The sequence below is a fragment of the Mesoplodon densirostris genome, chromosome 2 (assembly GCF_025265405.1).
Source record: "Mesoplodon densirostris isolate mMesDen1 chromosome 2, mMesDen1 primary haplotype, whole genome shotgun sequence".
NCBI classification, from domain to species: domain Eukaryota; kingdom Metazoa; phylum Chordata; class Mammalia; order Artiodactyla; family Ziphiidae; genus Mesoplodon; species Mesoplodon densirostris.
In genome coordinates this window covers 30,808,273-30,830,287 of record NC_082662.1, presented here as the reverse complement: position 1 = coordinate 30,830,287, position 22,015 = coordinate 30,808,273, and the positions used below count along the sequence as shown (strand labels likewise).

Sequence of the window (22,015 nt, the reverse complement as noted above, 5' to 3'; positions counted from 1 at the left end):
AATTTCTCCCAAATAATTGAATAATTGTCTCAGCACAATTAATGAATAATTCATCTTCTACCTTCTGATTGGAAATAGCCATCTTTATCATGTCTTAAATACTTATCTCTACTTGAATCTTTTTCTGGGGGCTTTTATCTCATTCTATTGGCCTAACTGTGTTCTCATATACCATTAGGACATGGTTTTAATTATTTTGGCTTTATGGTATATTTTAAATCTGGCAGTGCAAGTCATCTCTCATCTCTTTTTAGGCTGTCTCCTGTTTAATCTTCCAGATGTATTTTAGAGTCATTTTGTCAAGTTAAAAAAAAAATATATATATATATATATACACACACACACACATATATATTCTTCTATGATTCTGATTGGAATTACATTAAGCTGAAAAAGTAATTTGGAGAAAAACTGACACCTCTACCCTTGACCCTACCTACCCAGGAACATGACATGCCTCCTCGTTTAAATCTATTTTTATGTCTCTCACTTAAGGTGTTTTTGTCATTTTTAATATTGGAGTTGGTTCATGATTAGTTATTTACTATTTTGTTGATATTGTAAAGGAAATCCTTTTGCCATTAAGTTTTTACTGGTTGTTGCTGGTTTAAAGAAACACTTAATTTGTGCTAACTGGTCATTGAACTTGAGTCTCCTACTAGTTCTTACTAGTTTTCACGTTTAGGGATTATTTTAAGAGCTTTTAGGAAGGCATTTATATCATTGGCAAATAAGAATTTTTTTCTTTCCAAGGGATGTGCCTCTAAATTCTTTTTCCTTCTTATTTCATTGATTAATGGTGTGGTGTGACTCTACACACCTCCTCTTTTTTTTTCCTTTAATGAGAATGCCTCTAGTGTTTCACCATTAGTGATATTAAAGGCCAATTTGAGCTGAAGATGCTTCAAGGAAGTATCTCTTCTAGAGCTAGATTATTAAGCATTCTTTTTTTTTAACATCTTTATTGGAGTATAATTGCTTTACAATGTTGTGTTAGTTTCTGCTGTATAACAAAGGGGATCAGCTATACGTACACCTATATCCCCATATCTCCTCCCTCTTGCGTCTCCCTCCCACCCTCCCTATCCCACTCCTCTAGGTGGTCACAAAGCCCCAAGCTCATCTCCCTGTGCTATGTGGCTGCTTCCCACTAGCTATCTATTTTACATTTGGTAGTGTATATATGTCCATGCCACTCTCTCACTTCATCCCAGCTTACCCTTCCCCCTCCCCATGTCCTCAGGTCCATTCTCTACATCTGTGTCTTTATTCCTGTCCTGCCCCTAGGTTCTTCAGAACCTTTTTTTTTTTGATTCCATATATATGTGTTAGCATACGGTATTTGTTTTTCTCTTTCTGACTTACTTCACTCTGTATGACAGACTCTAGGTCCATCCACCTCACTACAAATAACTCAATTTCATTTCTTTTTATGGCTGAGTGATATTCCATTGTATATATGTGCCACATCTTCTTTATCCATTCATCTGTCGAGGGACACTTAGTTTGCTTCCATGTCCTGGCTATTGTAAACAGTGCTGCAGTGAACATTGTGGTACATGACTATTTTTGAATTATGGTTTTCTCAGGGTATATGCCCAGTAATGGGATTGCTGGGTCACATGGTAGTTCTATTTTTAGTTTTTTAAGGAACCTCCATACTGTTCTCCATAGTGGCTGTACCAACTCACATTCCCACCAAATTTTATCAAATGCTTTCCTGTATTTTGTGAGTTGATCATATCTTTTTCCCTTTGAACTGTTGATGTGACGGAATGATATTCATAGATGTATTTATATTGAACCACACTTATACTCCTGGAATACAACTCTGTGGTCATGGCATGTTATCCTTGTAATAATATTCTGGTAGATTCTACTTGCCAGCACTGTATTGAGAATTTTCATAGCAATATTCATAAGTTGGTCATTTTATTTGCGCTCTGTTTGTCAGTCTCTGTTATTAGGAATTTGCTAGCTGAGTGAAATGAACTCGGAGGATTTTCATATTTCTTATGCTCCAACACAATGTCTACATATGAGAATAATCTGGCATGTTATTGAACATTTGGGGGAAGAATCTTGCCCATAAAACCTTCTGAACCGGGCTTCCCTGGTGGTACAGTGGTTGAGAGTCCGCCTGCCGATGCAGGGGACGCGGGTTTGTGCCCCGGTCCGGGAGGATCCCACATGCCGTGGAACGGCTAGGCCCGTGAGCCATGGCCCCTGAGCCTGCGCGTCCGGAGTCTGTGCTCCACAATGGGAGAGGCCACAACAGTGAGAAGCCCGCGTACCACAAAAAAAAAAAAAAAAAAGAAAAAAAAAGAAAAAAACCTTCTGAACCAAGCGTCTTTCTTGGCAGCCCTCCTCCTTCCCCAGCACACACAATTTTACCCATCTCTCGCAGGAGGAATCTTTGAGTATGCAGACGGCCCCAACGCCCAGATCATGAACGCCGAGGAGCATGCCTTTCGATTTTCTGCCAACATCATCAACAGAAACAGGACACTGCTGCCCAACACAACCTTGACCTACGACATCCAGAGGATTCACTTCCACGACAGCTTCGAGGCCACCAAGAAGGGTGAGTGGGCCGCCCCCACTGCTCTCTTTCTGGCCTTGGGAGGGATAAGGCTGTGTTTGCTGTCCAAGGTCCTTAAAATGTGCCAAAGCTCTGGTTGGGTTTGGGGCCTAGAGCCTTTTCTGCCTGGTTTCAGGACCAGCCTCTGGCGCAGTTCGCTTAGGTCGTGTCATCTCTTGGGAGTGGCAGTTTGTCCATCAGGAGTTTCCAGGCCACAGGCAAAGGCCATGAGGGAATGAGGGGGCCTTGGGAAGGGGTGGGGTATGAGGGGTGGGGTCCTGAGGTGGGTAAGGAGGCCAGCCCAGCTCTCCAAAGCCTCTGAACCAAAGCCAGCACTTTCAAACTTAGTTTTTCTTTCATTGGACTCCTGCCCAGTGTATCAATATTTAAAATATATATAAAACAGATTATGTAGAAGTTCAAATATGCAACACTTACTTGCATAAAAAGACTTACTAAAAACAAAAACAGCTGCTGCTATGGGTACAACAATTTGACCCCAGCTGTGGATGACACTTGAAGTCTGACATTGGCTTCAGCATTCAGTACGTTTCCATATATTTTTTTTTTGGCTGCATAATAACAAGAAAACCATAATTCACAAAAATAATTGTAGTAAATCCAATCATAGTTTTCCCCATACCTGAATTTTAAGAAATCAAAAATGAAATATTGGGCTCTGTTCTTTTGCATTAGTGACACATTTACAATAAACTCCAATGACTGCTCAGAAAGGACTGAAGAACTTTATTCTAAGATCCTCACTAAAAAAACAAAGTAACTTGTCAATACCTGAATGAGCTAGCAGGTTCCAATGTGGCATATATAGCACATTTGAGTATACCAGTATGCTCTTTTTTTTTGCTGTCTTTAAAAATATCATTCATATATATGTGTAATTGGAATTTAACTTAAAGTCTTAGGTAACTCTGGAAATAACTTCCATAGAACCCTAGAGTTCCATGGAACTCTATTAAAAAAAACCCTGAGACCTAAGGAATCTCATTCCCAGGGTCATCCTTCCTATCGTATGCTATCATAGCCCCTTGCTTCTCTTCTTCAAGGCCCTTATCACAATTTGTAATTAAATCATTGTGTGTATTTAATGTCTTTCTCCTCCTCTCCAACACAGCTGAGAGGAAGGCTCCTTCTTCTTAACTGATATAGCCCTGGCACCTAAAAGACTGGTATATATTAAGTGTTCAGTGAAATGACCATTGAATGAATCAATGAATGAGTAGTGTGAGAATGGGGCATGGGAAGCTGAGCATCATTGCCCAGAATCCTTGTCAGCTGAGCTGACAGCATTATCCATGCATCTTGGGGAGACAGGCCCATCCACAAGATGCCCTTTGTCTTTCTAAGGGGTTCCCAGTGGCTAATCAAGGTCTCCTGGGCTCTCAGGTACAGACCTGCCAAGGTGCTGCCTGCTGCCCTCTCTGTTTTCCAAAACCCCATTGCGGGTAAACACCTCAGTATAGAAAGGCAGAGTAGCGTGGGCTTGGGGCCAGACATCCTGGAACTGCACTCTGTCCATTCTGATATTAGTTGTGTGACCTTGCACAAAACACCCAGTGCCTCAGCATTTTTCGTCTACAAAATGGGCACACCACTGTGAAGTGCTTAGGACAGTGCCTGGCACATATGAAGTACCATTGGACTTGTTCTTATTACATTGGCTGCCTTGCTCTCCACTCCCTGAGCCATCAGGTCAGGGGCCTCACACTTTCAGGCTCTTTCCCACTGCTGGTCCCTGCGTCGCCCGCCCTGCTTCTCCTTGCCTTGTGTGCTGAAGGTCGAGGGTTTCCTGGCATTGAACACAGCTGTCACTGACATTTTAGAGGCCACTGCCTCAGGGCCAACCTGCACACAAACTAGAGGCACCCCACCCTGTTAGCCTTCTAGAGTGGTCCTTCGCCCATCACTCCATCCCTCCTCTCCCCGTGCTGACGTGCACTCCTCCCTGCCCACATCCTCCTAGCTCTTTCCCAGCATGCACTGCGGTCAACACTGTGTGGTCAGGTCTCCATCTCCCTGCTGAGAGTCCATGCTGGCACCCTTTGCCCAGCCTTGTCCAGCTAGAAAATGACTGACCTCATTCAAAACTGCTCAGTGAAAAGGTCAAGACACAGAACAAATGCCCGGAGACGGAACAGAGAGGCCCGTATGGACACCACCCCACTAAGGGCTGGGTTGTGTCTTCTGTCCCTTTTGTCTAAAATTCACTAAAGGAATAGATGACTCTTGAGTGGTGCACATGCCACTCAGCACAGGGACTTTCCCTGGCAGTGAGCCCAGGACAAAGCTTCAGAGCCTGCTGAGGCACTTCCTCCAGCAGGGGCTCACAGTCCCACGCTATGTGGCGTTGCCCGGCGGTGGGTGAGTAGACCCGAGACAGAAACACTCAGCTCTGGAAGTCCAGCCAGATGGGTCCAAGTGACCAAAGCCACAGCCCCTCCCCATCCTACAGCAGATCACGTGCCTTTTTTGTTGGAGGGCCTACCTAGTCCAGCACTGACGTGACCCTCCAGCCACATCTGTGCCACTGCTCGCTCAGTCTCTGGGTTCTAGCCATCCCTGCCATCCTCAGGTGCCATGCTTCCTCCCACCTCAGGGCTTTTGCACATGCTGTTCCCTCTGCTTATAATTCCCTTTCCCCATCCCACCTCTTTGTCTAAAGAACTCCTCCTCGCAGCCTTCTGGTCCTCAGGGGAGCCCTCCGCAAGTCCCTGGACAAGGTCAGGTCTCCCTGCTTCCATCTTATAACACTCTGGACCTTTTTTTCACATCCCTGACCCCTGGTGGTGTGGGTGTGGGTGTGGGTGTGTGGGTATAATTATGTGATTATCGTCCATCTCTTCCGCTAGATTGCACGTCCCTTTGCCTCCTCACTACCGTACTGTAGAATCACGGTTCTGACTGCTGGCGCCGTATACCAGTTTTGCCTGGTTTTGAACTTAACATGAATAGAATACCAATGTGTACTTTTTTGAGTCTTGCTTCTTTCACCCTACAGTAGATCTGTGAGATTCATCTATGTTGTTGGATGTAACAGTAGTCTCTTGTTCTTCATTGTTGTGTAGTGTTCCATGATATGAATAGACCACAGTTTTTAAAAATCAAACTTACTGTTGAGCATTTGAGTTGTTTCCATTTAAGGCCACAGAGTAGTTCTGCTATGAACATTCTTATCAATGTCTTTTGGCGCACAAACGTGCACGTTTTTCATTGGATACATACCCAGAAGTGGAAATGTGAGGTCATCCAATGTGCATATGTTCAGCCTAACAGTTTTCCAAAGTTGCTGTACCAGTTGGCACTCCCCCCAGTAATGCGAGACAGTGTAGTTGCTCCACATCTTTGCTAACTCGTGGTAAAGTTCCTTTTATTTTCGGTGGTTTCTGTGGCGGATGTCTCACTGTGGTTTTAGTTTGTATTTCCCTGATGACCAGAGATATTGAGCATCTTTTCAGATGCTAATAGATCATTTGGAGCTTCCCTTTCTTGGAGTGCCTTCTGGAGGCTTTCAACCACTTTTGAAAATTGAGTTGCTTGTCACTTTCATATTGATTTGTATGAGTCTTTTATGTATTCTGGATATGTGTCCTTTGCTGGATATACATATTGCATATATCTGTTACAGATGAGCTTGCCTTTTCACTCTCTTGGTAGTATCTTTTGAGGACCAAACTTTTTCATTTAAAGGAGTCCAATTTATCAATATTTTCCATTATGGCCAATGCTTTTTGGGTTCTGTTTTTGTCTATCCTAAGGTCATGAAGATATTCTCCTATGTTCTCTTCTGGAAGCTCTATTGTTTTATCTTTCATAGTTAACTCTATGATCTATCTCAAATTGATTTTCTGGGTCAGGTGGGAGGTAGGAGGTGAGGTTTATTTTTTCTACACAGTGCTGGTGGGAGTGAAAACTGGTTCAACTTCTCAGGAGAACTGTTTGGAAGTATCTACTAAGGTGAAATGTATGTCTGGAAGGTTATTCCTAGCCACTTTCTTGATAATAGCCAAGAGTTGGAAATAAATGAAAGGTCCATCAACAGAAGAATGGATAGGTGGGGGGTACAGTTATACAATGGAATTGAATCGGCAATAAAAACAGAACCAACTCTTGCTATGCACACCATCCCAGATGAGGCTCACAGACATATTTTTGAGTGAATGAGCAGTGATCACCTCTGGAAGAGGGATATGAACTGGAAAGGGGAAGACAGAACCTTCTTAGGTGTTGGAAATGTTCTATGTTTTGATCTAAGTAGTAGTTACATGAGTTCGGTTATATGTAAAAATTCATAAAATCCTGTGCTTAAAATTAATGCACTTTACTGAATTGTATTATATCTCAATTAAAAAATGTAAGTGGCTCCTCTCTACTGTCACTCTCCCTTAATGTCCTTTTGATAATATACCTAAGACAGACCCCTGCTGTGGTTAGAAGCACCCCTGTCTGACCCTGGAGGCATTTCTGCTGTTGGATCATGCTCCACATTGGGGACCCTCCATCCCTCGGGGAACCCCATGTTCTGTGATCTTTATTTTTTCTTTTGATCTTTGGTTTTTAAAAATGTATTCCTCGGGAGCATCATTAGGACTCTTCTAGAGGGGTGAACTTGGGCCTCATTCTAATTAACCCAATGATAATTCATTTTCCCTAGGCAGAGGTTCTCATCACAGCTGGATCCAGCCACCTCGGGCCATGTGGGTTGAGGGGATGCAGAGGCACGGAGCCTGGCACCACCTGCCCTGCCAGCTCTGGTTGAATTAGTCCTTTCCTCCACATGAGGCCCAGAAGGCCTTTCCCCATAAACAGGGACTTTCACTTATTGTCTTTAGTTTTAAATGTTTTGTGGAAAATTAAAAGATCAGTGACTGCCAGGCAGTGCCTGAGCCAACAGCCCAGAGAACGTCTGTGTTTTCTTCCAAGCCTGACCGAGTGGGCCTGGAATCGACCCAGCCCTCCCCAGGCTTCTCTGCCTCCATTTATTCTCTGGGCTGCTCAATTCCTTTTAAGACACAAATTGATCGGGATAATTTTTGCTATAACTACAATTGCCATGCAAAGCGGGTGGGGGGAGCTGCATTCAGGCTGTGGACTCCTGCAATGACTGTGAACCACTGAGTTACTATAAAATGACCAGAAAATGGATTCAAAACTGAAGCCACAAATAATGTAATTACTGCTGTGTGTGCTCAGGGCTGCCAGAACAAGAGTTGGCTGCTGCCCTGGAAACATCTGGAGAGAAAGGTGCTGTGGCTGCTGCTGCTATAACCCTACCCTGGTCCCTTTGGGGCAGCAGTGTTCTTCCAGGCAGGAAGCTCCTCAGAGGGTGGAAGGAACATGGAAGGGATAGGAAAAGGGATGTGGAGAGAGGCCATGGAGAAGAAATAGGTGAAGGGCAGGCAGGACTGATGCCTCCTGCCGCCCAGCAGTGAGATCTAATCATTGCACCTCTGGGAGAATGAAGCCCAGTGTGTTCATCATGATCATATCACACTGTCGTCCCCACCATCAAAACCAATGCAGTATCACCACCGTTACTGTTATCACTGTCAGCCGTGGTATCACCTCCACTCTTCACATCAACACCACCGTCATCACCCCTACTATCATCATCAGAATCACTGCAGTGACAGCAACATCTTCATCATCACCAATCTCATCAATACCAGCATCATCACCACCACTCCTGCTCTCCTCATCCCTGTTACAGTCATGGCACTAACATCATCATGACCCATCTTATCAATACCATCAAAATTGTTATCAACCCCATTCACATCCTTGCCAACATCACCATCACTGTCATGGCATCAGCATCTTCATCATCACCTCTCATCACCATCAACATCATCACCACCATTACCGTTATCACCATCAACATTGTTATCACCTCCTCCTCATCAGCACTTACATCACCATCATCTTTCCTACCGTCATCATCACCATAACTGTCGTGACATTGACATATTTATCATCATCGGTCTCCTCATCACCATCCCACCATTGTTATAAAAAGCAAGAAATGCAAAAGACAGGTTCTTGGAGGGGGTAGTGGTAGGGAATGAGACATAAAAGTTATTCAACCAAGTCATCAATCAGAAGGTCCTAGAAGGAAAAGAGAAAGAGTAGAGACAGTAGATAGTAGACTGGAAACCAGGGACATCAGAGGACCGCTAGGAGGTTCAAAACAGAAAGAGGAGGTAGAGCATGAGAGACACCTCCAGATTTCACAGGGTGCCTACATCTTCAGGTTTGGGCAAGAGGGAGTGGCCAGGCCTGGATGGCTGTCCCTCACTATCATCATCTCTTCCATATTGGTGTCCAGTCTCTGTGGCTACAAAATGCTCAGGGAGCACCTGCTCATAAGGGGACGAGTGGTCAGAGAGACATTCAGTAAACCCAGAGAGCAGAAGAACAGCATGAATGGACAGTGAGCCTATAGGTCAGGGCATGGCCTCCTTGGGGCACAGGCCCTGAAAACGAGAACTGTCCCCAAATTGGACCATTTACCAACAAACCTAGAGTTCCAATTTTTGAAGCATTTATTATCTCTGGGGTTTATGTCACACACAGTCACACAGAGTGCTGCCCTAGGTTTATTCACTCTAGGGTGACAATAGCAGGGACGAAACAGTGCTTCCCAGACTTGATCTCCAGTCCCACCACTGTAGGAGCACCAGGAAGGCACCATGTGCCCTATGGTAGGTCCTCTCTTTCACTTGGCATTGGCCATGAGGAATCCTGGTCACCCAGGAGATGCCCTCTGTGCTGGGCCTGCTACCTTCCACACATGGCTGTGCTGGTTCAGGGTGGAACCAGTGGTCAAAGAGGAGGGGGCAGTGTAGAGGCTGGTGCCTTCTCTCCCCACATCACTGAGTAGGAGAAGTCTCCGTTCTCACCTGACTTTACAGGTTGTTAGGAAGGCATCTTTGCCAAGGTAGGAGAAAATCACATGTTTTATATAACAGTTTGTTAGCTTGACTTAAAAACATTTAAATATTTAGCCACTTGGTATGTGGGCCTCTCTTTGTTCTTTGGCCCTGGGCCTCGCAAATCTTAGGGGTGAGCCTGAGCCCAGTAGGTCATTCCCAAAGGCTCTTGAGGCAGCCAGGATGTGTCTGAATCCACTGTGTGTCCATGTTTTGCCTCCTCCTACATGCATCATATGTTCATACGTGTGCACATAGTGTCATTCCCATGGCCACAGGCTGGTGGGTGTGCTGATGCTCCATTGACGTCTGCAAGTGACAGAAAGCCAAATCCTAACTTGCTTAAGCAAAAAGAGAATGTATTGGTCCATGTAACCAAAGTCCAGGGCTCCACTTGATCATGGGTCTCACATTTCTTTCTCTCTCTTAGCTCTTCTGTCCCCCACACTGACTCCGTTCACAGACAGGCACTGTGCTTTTTCTGTGAGCACAGGGGGCTACTCCACCTCCACATCTTACCTCCTCCCAGGTCCAGTTATAGCAGGAAGTTCCCCCTTTTCAGTGGGAGGTCTCATGCCATCCCATTGGCTCCAATTGGTCACATGACCATCCTCCAAACCAATGTCTGTGAACTGGGGGCAGTGAGTGAGCAGTCGGCTGGGGTCTGGGTCCCTCGCACTACCTCTCCGGGATTGGAAGTGGGAAAGGCAGTGGAGCCCAAAGGAAAACTAGAGACAGTTGCCAGAGAAAGGGCAGTGGTTCCTGAGGAGCCCCTGACTGCCCCTGAGAGGTCCCACTTTATGGATCTTTTAGACACAATCCCTGTAAGCCTATGCCCCGCTTTGAGGCCCAGCTGCCCTGGTTTCTGCTCATTTCATGCTCTGCTGTGCCCACTGATGCTTGCCCTTCCCAGAAGCATCTGCAGTCTGACCTGCCTGAGTCCTTGGGCCTCCCCCAGGAATGTGAGCTGTTTGAAGGCAGGGATTCAGCATCCATTCACTCAGCACCTACTCAGACCAGATTTAAGCACTGTTGAAACAGCAATAAACAACACAGATCAAGCCCTTGCCTCTCTGGAGCTTACCATATTTTAGTGGGAAGAGAAAGTCAACAAATGAATAAGACTTCAGTGTTCATTTAATAGATAAAGAAACAAAGCAGGTGTGGGTTTTCGGGAGTGTGGCTGGACAGGGATTGCTGTTACAGGTTGTAGAGATGTGTTTCTAATAAGACACAAAGATGCAGAGACCTGGAGGAAGGGAAGGAAGGAGTCATGTGGAAATCTGAGGGGAGAGCATTCCAGCCAAAGGTGACAGCACGTGCAAAGGCCCTGAGGCATAAGTGTGCTAAGCATGTTTGAGGAACATCGTGGAAGCCAGTGGGGCTTGAGTAATGTGAGGAAGGGAGAGAAGGATGTGAGAGGAAGCCAGAAAGTGGTAGTGGTGACGGGGACAGGGTGGGGAAGAGCTGCAACAAGTAGGTCCTCATTAATCACTGTAAGGACTTTGCCTTCGAGACTGAGTGAAGCGGGAGTCCTTGGAGCAAAGGAGTGATGTCATCCACCCTAGGTTGTGAAAGGTAAGATGGCAGGAGGATTACGGAGGAAGCCAGAACTGGTGAGGAGCCTTCTGCAGTAAGGCAAGCAAAAGATGATGGTGGCTTGGACGGGGGTGGGAGTGGAGAGAAGTGGTCAGATTCTGATATGCTTTGAAGGAGAGGCAGCAGGAGTTGCTGATGGGCTGGGATGTGGGATATGAGAGGAACGGAGTCAAGACAAAACCAGGGTTTTGGGCATAAGGCACTGAGACAGTGGGGCTGCTCTTTACTGGGATGGGGGAGGCTGGGAGGAGAAGAGGGGGTGACGTTTTGGACACGTTAGGTCTGAGATGCAACTTAGACATCCAAATAGTGATGGTGAGTGAGAGGTGAGATGTACAAGTTGGATGTTAGGGAACAGGTGGAGCTGGAGGTTTAAGAGTCACCAGCAGGTAGGTGTTTCATTCCTATGTGTTTCTCAACTTTCCCCCCAGAACAGGACCAGGTACAGAGCTGGTGATGCTAATCACAGAGATGGTAACACAAAAGTAATCGTCATTTCTATTTCACGAGTACTATGCTGTGTCTTTTTTTTTTTTTGAATTGAAGTATAGTTGTGTTAGATTCAGGTGTACAGCAAAGTGATTCTATTATACACACACTCACACACATATATATACACATACATATAAACTATTGAGTATAGTTCCCTGTGCTATGCAGTAGGTCCTTGTTGGTTATCTATTTTATATATAATAGAGTATATCTGTTAATCCCAAACTCCTAGTTTATCCCTCCCCCTCTTTCCCCTTTGGCAACCATAAGTTTGTTTTCTATGTCTGTGGGTCTATTTCTGTTTTGTAAATAAGTTTGTTTGTATCATTTTTTTAGATTTCACATATAAGCAATATCATATGATATTCATCTTTCTCTATCTAGCTTACTTCACTTAGTATGATAATCTCTAGGTCCATCCATGTTGCTGCAAATGGCATTATTTCATTTTTTATGGCTGAGTAATATTCCATTGTGTGTGTGTGTGTGTGTGTGTGTGTGTATGCCACATCTTCTTTATCCATTCATCTGTCGATGGACATTCAGGTTGTGTCCATGTTTTGACTATTGTAAATAGTGCTGTAATGAACATAGGGTGTACGTATCTTCGGATTAGAGTGTTCTCTGGATATATGCCCAGGAGTGGGATTGATGGATTATATGTTAGGTCTATTTTTAGCGTTTTAAGGAACTTCCATACTGTTCTCCATAGTGGCTGCACCAACTTATATTCCCACCAACAGTGTATACTCATTAAACTTCTCTATGATTCTCTAAGGTGGGGGCTATTACAACCCCAGTTTCCAGATGAGGAAACTGAGATTCAGAGAGCTCATCAGTCGCCCACCTCAGAGGGGTTTTCAAGATCACTGCTCCCCATGCCCCCATTGCCCAGATGCCTGATGAAACAGCACTGACCCCTGTACCAGCCTTCCCTCCCTCTTTCTGTTGCAGCCTGTGACCAGCTGGCACTGGGGGTGGTGGCGATCTTTGGGCCATCCCAGGGCTCCTGCACCAATGCCGTCCAGTCCATCTGCAATGCTCTGGAGGTGCCCCACATCCAGCTGCGCTGGAAGCACCACCCACTGGACAACAAAGACACCTTCTACGTGAACCTGTACCCGGACTACGCCTCTCTCAGCCATGCCATCCTCGACCTGGTCCAGTACCTCAAGTGGCGGTCGGCCACCGTGGTCTATGACGACAGCACAGGTGGGTAGCCAGGCCTGGCTGGGCCAAGGGCAGGAGATGAGGGTGGCAGAGCCCCAGGATCGGGCTCTTTGCTGCTCACTCAACTCAGCTGCCCCTGGGGAAAAAGTCCACACTTACACCCAAGCCTCATCTATTCACACTGATGCTCGCCCTGCACTCACATGCAGCCCGGTACGCACCAGCCACACTCACCCAGCCCAGCCCACTTCACACCTGCCCTACACTCCCGCCTCCACCCCAGCAGCATGCTCCAATCTGCACTCACGCCTGCACGGCCACGCCCACACCTACCTGCACCCTGCATTCACACATTCTCCTCTGCAGCAAACGCATTCAACTCCGTGCTGGCTATGAGCGCAGACTCTGGACTCAAACCAAACAGTACGTGGTGCACACAGGCTCTGCGCTTACTAGCTGGGCAGCACGGAGGTGTTTCCTCTCCTCCTCTTTCTTTCCAAAGACTCAAGTCCCAAGATAGTTCTTAGCCCTGCCTCTTAAGAGAGTGACCTTGGCAAGTCACTTAACCCATCTGGCCCTGCTCTTCCCACATGACAAGTCAAGAGCTACAGCAGCCAGCTTAGAGAGAGCCCTCCAGCTCTCAGCTGCCTGTGATCCAATGTCAGCTCTTGATTACCTCCTAATGGGGAGTTGGGATAGTGGGGAGAGAATCCCTCAGAAAAGACTATCAGAGATTTAGTTAACTCAGGATTCAACAAGCATGTCTTGAGTTCCTGCTATACCCAAAGCACCAGACAGTAGATACTGGACGGCAGAGACCCCGAGCCCTGCTCAGTGCCCCGTTACTGAGAGCCACTCCTGCCCAGCTCCAAGTCATGGCAGTGTTGCTGCAACCCTGTAGTTCTGCCTGTCTTAACATACCACTATGAATGATTGTCTATCTTTGAGTCTGTTTCTGCCTCCAGACCATGGGTGTTTGGTACCTCCGGGGTTTAGCACAGCACCTGGTACAATGTAGACATTTAAATGTTTAGTTGAATTGAATTGAATTGAACTGAAAATAAAATGGGAATAAACTATAATTAAATATGGCAAGGGGCTTCCCTGGTGGCGCAGTGGTTGAGAGTCCACCTGCCGATGCAGGGGACATGTGCTCCTGCCCCGGTCCGGGAAGATCCCACACGTCGCGGAGCGGCTGGGCCCGTGAGCCATGGCCGCTGAGCCTGCGCGTCCAGAGCCTGTGCTCCGCAACAGGAGAGGCCATAACAGTGAGAGGCCCGCGTACTGCAAAAAATATATATATATATATATATGGCAGGAAAGGATGTGTTGGGCACTGATAAGGAAGAAGAAATAAAGATGTGGCTATTCCATCTTCTTTAGAGAAGTTAGTCATATTGAAGTGGGGTGAGTGCACACCCAGAGCTCACTGGTCTTTCTAGGCCATCAGAGCTAAGAAACAAGTGACATGTACATACGGTCAGAGCTAGAGGGACCTGGGGAGAGGAAGCTCCGTGGCCTTGGCTAGTCTGGGCTGATTTACCAGAGGAGGAGAGACATGAGCCTGGCCTTGAGGATGGATGGACAAGGAGAGGAGTCACGAAGGCATTACAGGAGGGGGAACAGTGCGAGCAAGATGAGGAGGTGGGACTGTGCGTGGAGGTCTCATCAAGAGGACAGCCTGGCAGGGAAAAGGATCCCAGTATGGAGGGTAGGAGGAAAAGGTCAGATAAACAGCATGTATAAGGCTGTGGGCAAGGTCTCTGCTGTCCAGCTTCAGAGTTCAGACTCTACCTTGTAAGCAGCCAGGGACCACTGAGTGTTGTTGAGCAAAGAAACAGAATAATAAAAGCAGAGTTTTAGCACGTGGCACTGACAGCAGTGTGCAGAGGGTTGGAGGGAGAACCTGGAGCAGGAAGACTGAGGCAGAGGTGGTCCTGTTGGTCCAGGCAGGAACAAAGGGGCTGCTTGGAAGAGAACTGGGGGCCAGAATGGAAGAAAAGGATTGGATGTGAGCTGGTAATATTGAAAATTTGTAGGAGGGTCACGGGCACAGAGTAGTCAGAACAGACACTGGCATAAACCACGGCCCAGCAGTACTGGTGCCTCCAGGCTGGATGGGGGTAGCGGGAGAGGCTTTGCAGAGGAAAAGATGCTGTGGCATGAAGGTGGATGCCAGTGAGACTGGTCAGGGCGGATGCTGAGGCCTGGAGCCTCCTCTCCCCAAGGATGTCTAGCTCTGACTGTGTCTACACATCACTTGATTCTTAGCTCTGATGACCAGTGACCTCTGGGTGGGCACTCACTCCCCTATTAACTTCTCAAAAGAAGATGGAATAACATCTTCATTTCTTCCCCTTTCCAGTGCCCAACACTCTCTTTCCTGTAGTATTTAATTATAGTTTGATTCAACCTGATATTCAATTCAATTCAATTCAACAAATATTTTAAAACTTAAGAGGAGTCAGTGATGGAGCTGGTTTGGTCAAGAAGAACTTAGTACTAGGGATTCAGTTGGATTCAGGGTTGGATTCAGTCAAACAATAGTATAAATTTGATGAAGAATAGTGAGTAGTAAGAAGTATGCTTCCAGAATCAGGATATTTCAAGGGGACAGGACAGCTTGTGGGTCATCAAACCCATGGAATGGGAAGCACTTTATAGCAGACTTGGACTATGTTTGCTTTGGGGGTTGTTTCCATTAGGATGTTTTGTCTGTGAGTAACAGACAACCCGACTCAAATTGACTGGAGCAGTAGCCACTTAGTTATCTCACTGACAAGAAGTCTGGAGGTGGGCCTTTCCAGGGCTGGTTTAGCAGTTCAGCAGAGTCAGGGTGCTGGGTCAGTATCACTGCAGTTCTCTTGACTTTCCCCCTCATAGTCACAATAAAGTTGCTGCAGCTCCAAGCATCATATCCTCACATGATGATACCCCAGGAAGTGGTAAGGAAAGAGGTAGAAGCCAAAGGGATTGTTCTTAATGTGATTCGTGCCTCTTATCAGGGAGGAAAATCTGTCTCGTAACCTTCCAACAGACCACACTATACAGCTCATTGAGTCTGCGCCTACCACCCTAAACACATTCAGATAGGAATGGGACTGCCACTGATTGGCTTTCACCCATCCCGAGTCACGTCTTGGGGCTGGCACGTTGCCACCCAAACAAAATCATAGTTATCTTAGTATGCTTGAAAAGGGTACATTAGTTATTTATCTCTATAATAATTCTGTGTAACAAATCACCCCAAAACTTAGCGACTTAAAATAATAAGCATTTATTTAGCTCACAAGCCTGTGGGGTCAGTGACTGACTGAGATTGGCCAGGCAGTTGTTCTCGTCTCAGCTGGATCACTCACCTGCTTGGGGGTCGGCTGACTGCTGGCTGATCTAGACTGGCCTTGGCTGATATGGTGGGGTAGCTGGGCTCTCAATCCTCCAGCAGGCTAGCCCAGGCATGTTGTCATGATGATGGCAGAGGTGAAAAGAACAAACCCAGTGTGCAATTCCATTTCAAGTGTTTGCTTATGTCATGCCTGCTAATACACCATTGGCCAAAACAGTTGACATGGTTGAGCCCAACGTCGTGGGTAGAGCAAGCCTCCTGCCCCCGCAGCTGGAGGGCACTGCAAAATTACATGGCAAAGGATGGGGATGTAGAGAGGGGTGAAGAATTGGGGTCATCACTGCAATCCACTGCAGGGAGAACTGTTTTAAAATGTACTGTACCTGGGATCCAAAGGGTAGATACGACCAAGTGATGATATGAAGAGGCCAATGGCATAGAAAGAAGAGTTGTTACTTACAGTTCCCTAGAAGAAGAAGGGGGCACACCATGGCACCCAGGGCCACATGGAGGGTTGGTCAGGAGGTAGGAGCAAGGGGAAATCATGGGCAAGAGCCTTTATTAATTAGTTATTAGGTGGAATTTGTTAGGTGCAAACATCCCATATGGGGCAGGAAGCAAAACACAGATTGTAGGGCTTGTGGTTGGAGAGTTTGTAATACGATTTTTGTGTGCCCAGAAAAACCCAGTGATAATAGGGATACAAACAACTTTGGTCATTAGTTTGGCCCATGATTTCAGGCTGCCAATTCATCAGTTATAGAATACCAAGAGTGATTATTTCAGGGACCAGCAGTGTTTGCCCTATGAGCTTTGCCACATAGCCACCTTCCTAACCTAACCCGTGCACAAAGACAGATTTATATCAACCGTGAAAGGGAGGGGCTCAGTAAATGCTGGAGTGACGAAAAAGGGCCCAGCTTAAGAGCCAAAAAGAATTGGTCTTGAATTTTGATCCCATTGCTGGCATGCTGCAAAATCTTGGGAGGCTCACTTAACCTCTTTGGGCCTCAGTTTCTTTATTTGTAACATTGGAACAAAAGCCCCTACTCTGTATGCCTTCTAGGACAGGGAGATGTTTAAATAGGGTAATGAATGCAGAAGTGCTTTGTAAGTGAAAAGCATGACTTCCACAACCATGATTCACTGCAGATATTTTGAGAGAGATTGATTAGGGAAGCAGCCAGGAAGGAGAGCTCATCTCAGGCAAACAAAGAGCCTAGTCCTCTGCTGGGGTGGGCCAAGACGAGCCTCTGGTCTCCTGATGGGAAGGAGGTCTGACATTTGCTGCTGGAGAATGTGGGTCACTGTGTATTACACAGGGCAATGAACTTGGCTGACAAGAAAGCTCTGGTGGCCTCTGCTCTAGCATCCAGACTGTCCCTGTCCTCATGTCCTGGGTCCCCAAAGCCCGTGTGCCTACTGATGCTGTGCCTGGGTCTGAAAACTGAGAGAGTAGGAGCAAAGTGTGCACTCAGGGCCTCGCAAGGTAACAGGTGCGAGCGGGCAGCAGCATGTGGCCAAAGTGAGAACTCCTGGGATTAGCTGAGGAGGGAGGGTAAGGATGGGTGTGTGTGTGTGTTTGGGGGGAGCTTGTGACCCCTCCTTCCTCTGTAAGGTCACCTGATATCCCCTTCCTGCCCCCATCAAGTCTGGTATTAGAAAGCCCTGGGGCCCCTGTTGGGTCCAGACCACTCCAGGGCTCCAGAGCCCTCTCCCAGCCCGCACACCTGGATCTGAGACCTTCCAGGGGGCTGGGGGTTCCTGATGCCCACAGCCATGGCGAAGCTTGTTTGGGAGCTCTTTGGGAGGCTTAGGTCCCAGAGAAATATCTCCGTCCTCCCCAGCAGAGTGGAGTGATGGATACCAGTCGGTTTGCTTTCCAGATGTCCAGCCCTCAGGAGTGGGAATGAGAGGCTGGACAGACCCAGGTGTGTGTACCAGAAATGGCTTTGGAAGTCCAGACTTTTTGTTGGAAGGCTCAGGAAGTGGGTTGTCTGTGTGGGGGGACTCTGTCCGGACAGGGGGCACTGCGACAGCTGATTGCGAACTTTAGTCCATCGCAAACTAGCTTAAGCAAAAAAAAAAAAAAAAAAAAAATAGGCGAGGGTGGGGGGAGGATTTTGTTGGTTTCATTTACTGGAAAGTTCAGGAGTAATTTTAGCTTGAGAGGTGCAAATGAGTATCTTTAAGGCTTATTTTCTTTCTGTGTTTCCTGACTTCTGCCCTGTGGGAATCCTTTTCAGGTTCTAAGTGGTGACCCCAGACTTGCTTCCTCACCATTTGGAGTTAAATAGGAAGAGGGTTGTCTCTTACCAGTTGCTCTGGCACAATTCCTGGGAGTCATCTGATAGAGCCAGCTGGTGTCACACATCCCTCGCTAAGCCCATACCTTTGCCTAGAGCAATGTGTGTGCTGATTGACCAGGCTGGGGCCAGATTCTGTGTCCCTGGAGTGGGGACAGATTCTGTGTCCCTGGAGTGGGGACTCTTGAGTCACATGGACTAAGCATGGGGGAGGAGTTGTTCCCCAAAGGAAAACCAGAGTGCTGTTAGCAGGGAAATGGAGCATGGCTGAGTGGACAATGTAGCCAGGATGCAGACACCGAGCCCTGAGTATGGGTGGGGAGCCCAGCAGGTAGGAGGGCATGGCCTGCTTGGGACCCTGGGCCTGTGCTTCCTCCACTCTTCCTGCAGTCGGTAGGAACAAGAGAGAACAGCAAGCAAGCTTGCTTCCAGGCTAAGCAGAGAGGAGTCAGCAAGAATGGACCTTGTACTAAGGATGGAAATGAACTTAATTAGACCTAAACGAGCCATTTGTCTCCAAGAAGTGACATTCAGTTTTCCCTGGAAGTCCCCAGATTAAGTGGTTTTGCAAAATGCCAAGGTGGAGGATTTTTCAGTGTGGGGAGAAAAAAACACAGTAGTCAATCCAATTCTGGAAATATGTGTTGAGCACAACTGAAGTGCCAGGCCCCGTGCTAGGGCATATGGAGACCCAGTCCCTAATGCTGAGGAATCTGTGACAGGACCAGGAGAGTGAGATGAGGCCAGAAGAGGCCAGTGCTGAAGGACGAGGCCACCGAGTTTCGGGGGAGAGGGGCAGGATGGGAGTGGGGTGGGGAGATCTTGTCTGGGCAGAGCAGTAGAGGTAGGCATCATGGAGGAGGTGGCTGCACTGAGCCCGGAAGAATGGTTAAGGTGTACGGGGGCAGCCTGCCCTTGGGGGTGGAGGCCGGGCACAAATACCACCTGGCCTTACCTGGTCCAACCGTTGGTACAGCTGAGCCTGGAGCCGCCACTTGGGCCGCATGCTGGAAGCAGGTTGCTGGGACTGTTTAGGAAGATTGTGTCCCATGCTTCACAGTGTTGCAGGGGGCAGGGGGAGGAGGAGTGGGGGGGCTCTGGTTCAGGCTCCATAAGTCTCTACACCGACTGAGTTAGAGAGGTGCAGGTGGGTGGACTCGGTGGGGATTCGCTAGCTGTCCGTGCCTGCTTTTGAATCTACAGGTGTGTACACACCTTTACCTACCTGTGTACACATGTGTTTATCAACCCAAGTGTATGTCCTGTCTGTGCATATAAGCATGTGTTTGTATGTGCACACATGCCTGTGGGCATGTGCCAGCGTGCACAGCTGGGTGCACGTGTCTGTGCCGCAGTCTGCTAGTGCCTGTGTCTGCACATGCGTGGCTGAGTCCATGAACTTACCTCCGTGGGCCGCATGTCAGTGTCCATGTGTGTCTGTAGACCTGTGGCCACACGAGTCTGTGGATACCTGCAGCTAGGTATACGTGGGCTCACATGTGTCTTTTGTGCCCCGGGACCTCTCAGGGCTCATCCGACTGCAGGAGCTCATCATGGCCCCATCAAGGTACAACATCCGCCTGAAGATCCGCCAGCTCCCCCTTGACACTGATGACTCACGCCCGCTGCTCAAGGAGATGAAGCGAGGCCGGGAATTTCGCATTATCTTCGACTGCAGCCACACCATGGCCGCCCAGATCCTCAAACAGGTGCGTGAGCACTGGCCAGCGGGAGGGATGGTTGGGATGTGCCTGCCACTTCTCCCACTCTCCCCCCCATTTCCCAAACACAGGCATGATGTCAGACAGATCCAAGTTTGACCTCTAGTCTGCCTCTTTCCCGCGGTATGACCTTGGGTGGTCACTTTGCCTCTGTGAGCCTCAGTTTCACCAGCAGCAAATTGGACACAGTGGTCTTGACACTGAGTTGGTGTGAGGATGGGATGAGACGAAGGATGAGCTGCCCCAGCCAGGCCTGGCGCACCGAGGGTGCTGAGTAAATGCTAGTTTCCACGCCACCTCGGGGCAGGCGGGAGGCGGGGACTGCAGAGAGGGAATAGAACGCTGCGGGAAGCACGGAGAGGCCTGGGGGTCTCGGGAATAGCCCCCAGAGTTCCTCTTCCAGCCACTGATTCCCTGCAGCCCGTGGCACTCGGTGTCACTCTCCCATCACTGGGAGGTGTATCGAAGCTCTGTGCACCATCTGCTCAGCTCCGCGGCAAGGGTGGGGGAGGAGATTCTGGGCTCTCGGTCCTTGGCCGCGCCTCCGTTCCCGACACAGCCCAGGGTGGTTTGCTGGGAACCAGGGCGAGCTCTGCCAGCCCCCTAAGAAACAAACTGCGAAATCGCTCACAGCCCCGCTCCGAGGGTACTGCAGCCGAAAACAAAACCACTCTGATTCGAACCAGTGCTTTGTGTAAAAGGCAATTATGTGGTCCCAGAAAGCGAACCTGGTGATTGGAGGAGGCATTCTGTGGGGCCTTGACCCATGACCCCGGGAGATGCTGGTGGCAGGGAAGGGTCACAGGGATGCAGGGGGAGAGGTGCTGAGCTGGCCAGGAATGTGTTCAAGGCCTGCCCCGCACACCCTGCAAGGGGCGCCCAAGCTGAACGGCAGCCTCTGTCTTCCCCCAGAGGAAGTCCCACCCCAGGACCCTTCACACAGGGGCTAAAAACTCATTGGAGAGCTTGAATCCTGCTTCTGCCCATGGGTGCTATATACCCAGGAGCAAGTGGCCCCGGAGTCATCCCCTGCTCTGTAGATGGAGTGAATGATCCCTCCCTCCCCTGGTTCTGGAGGATTCAGTGAGATGAGCCGAGGAAAGAGTTTATCCCAGTGCCCAGGGCACAGTCAGCATGGATGCGGCACATCTTTACACTCAGTGTGGAGGAAGTACATGCTCCCCAGAAATCCCTTAATCCTCAATGTCCCGGCCAACGGCGCCCAGTGCCTCCCTCCTCTTCCAGGCATGTGCCACTGAGTAATAAAGACAATCCCATCTTGGGCTCACTGAGGACTTACTCGGTGCCGGGTACACACACAGCTCCTCATTTATCGCCACCCTGGGAAGTGGGGGCGCTATCGTGCTCGGTTTCAGATGGGGAAACTGAGGCTCCGGGGGAAAGTAATGGGCCTGAGGTCATCCAGCCAGAAAGTCAGAATTCACTCCCCAGTTTGCTGACATGAAAACTCCTAGAATTGAAAATGAAGATTCTGTGCTCAGCCTGACACTGAACTGAACCAAGGTGAGCATGTCTGCGTCCTGAGGACTTCTTGAGCCTTTCACCTGCGAATGCGGGCTGTGAACCTCCAAGACCCGGAGGGAATGTGAAGCATGTTCAAAGTGTACTTGACCCAGTGACATTTCCTCCTGGAGCACTTTGTGGGCCCGCATTCTGAAGAACTCTGTAGAAAATGCATTATGGTCATTAGTATTATAGATTATAGGCTTCTAATAAAATACAGTAGATTTCATGATGGTGTAGAATAATAATTCACAGCAGCCATGTGGCCAGCTGTGTGGCCAGCCAGGACCCAAGAAGCAGGGATGTGTCAGCCCTTCCGAGGGAGGCTCAGA

General features: G+C 48.1%; 1 protein-coding gene across 3 annotated transcripts in view; it reads left to right on the top strand.

Annotated features, from left to right (window-relative positions):
* Window positions 1-22,015, top strand: part of GRIK3 (glutamate ionotropic receptor kainate type subunit 3) — a 234,427-nt gene that overhangs the window by 144,845 nt on the left and 67,567 nt on the right. For all 3 annotated transcript variants that reach the window (XM_060082338.1, XM_060082346.1, XM_060082331.1), the window contains exons 2-4: window positions 2,408-2,584; window positions 12,571-12,828; window positions 19,966-20,147. In XM_060082338.1, the coding sequence (XP_059938321.1) occupies window positions 2,408-2,584; window positions 12,571-12,828; window positions 19,966-20,147 (617 nt within the window). The remainder of the gene's footprint in view (window positions 1-2,407; window positions 2,585-12,570; window positions 12,829-19,965; window positions 20,148-22,015) is intronic.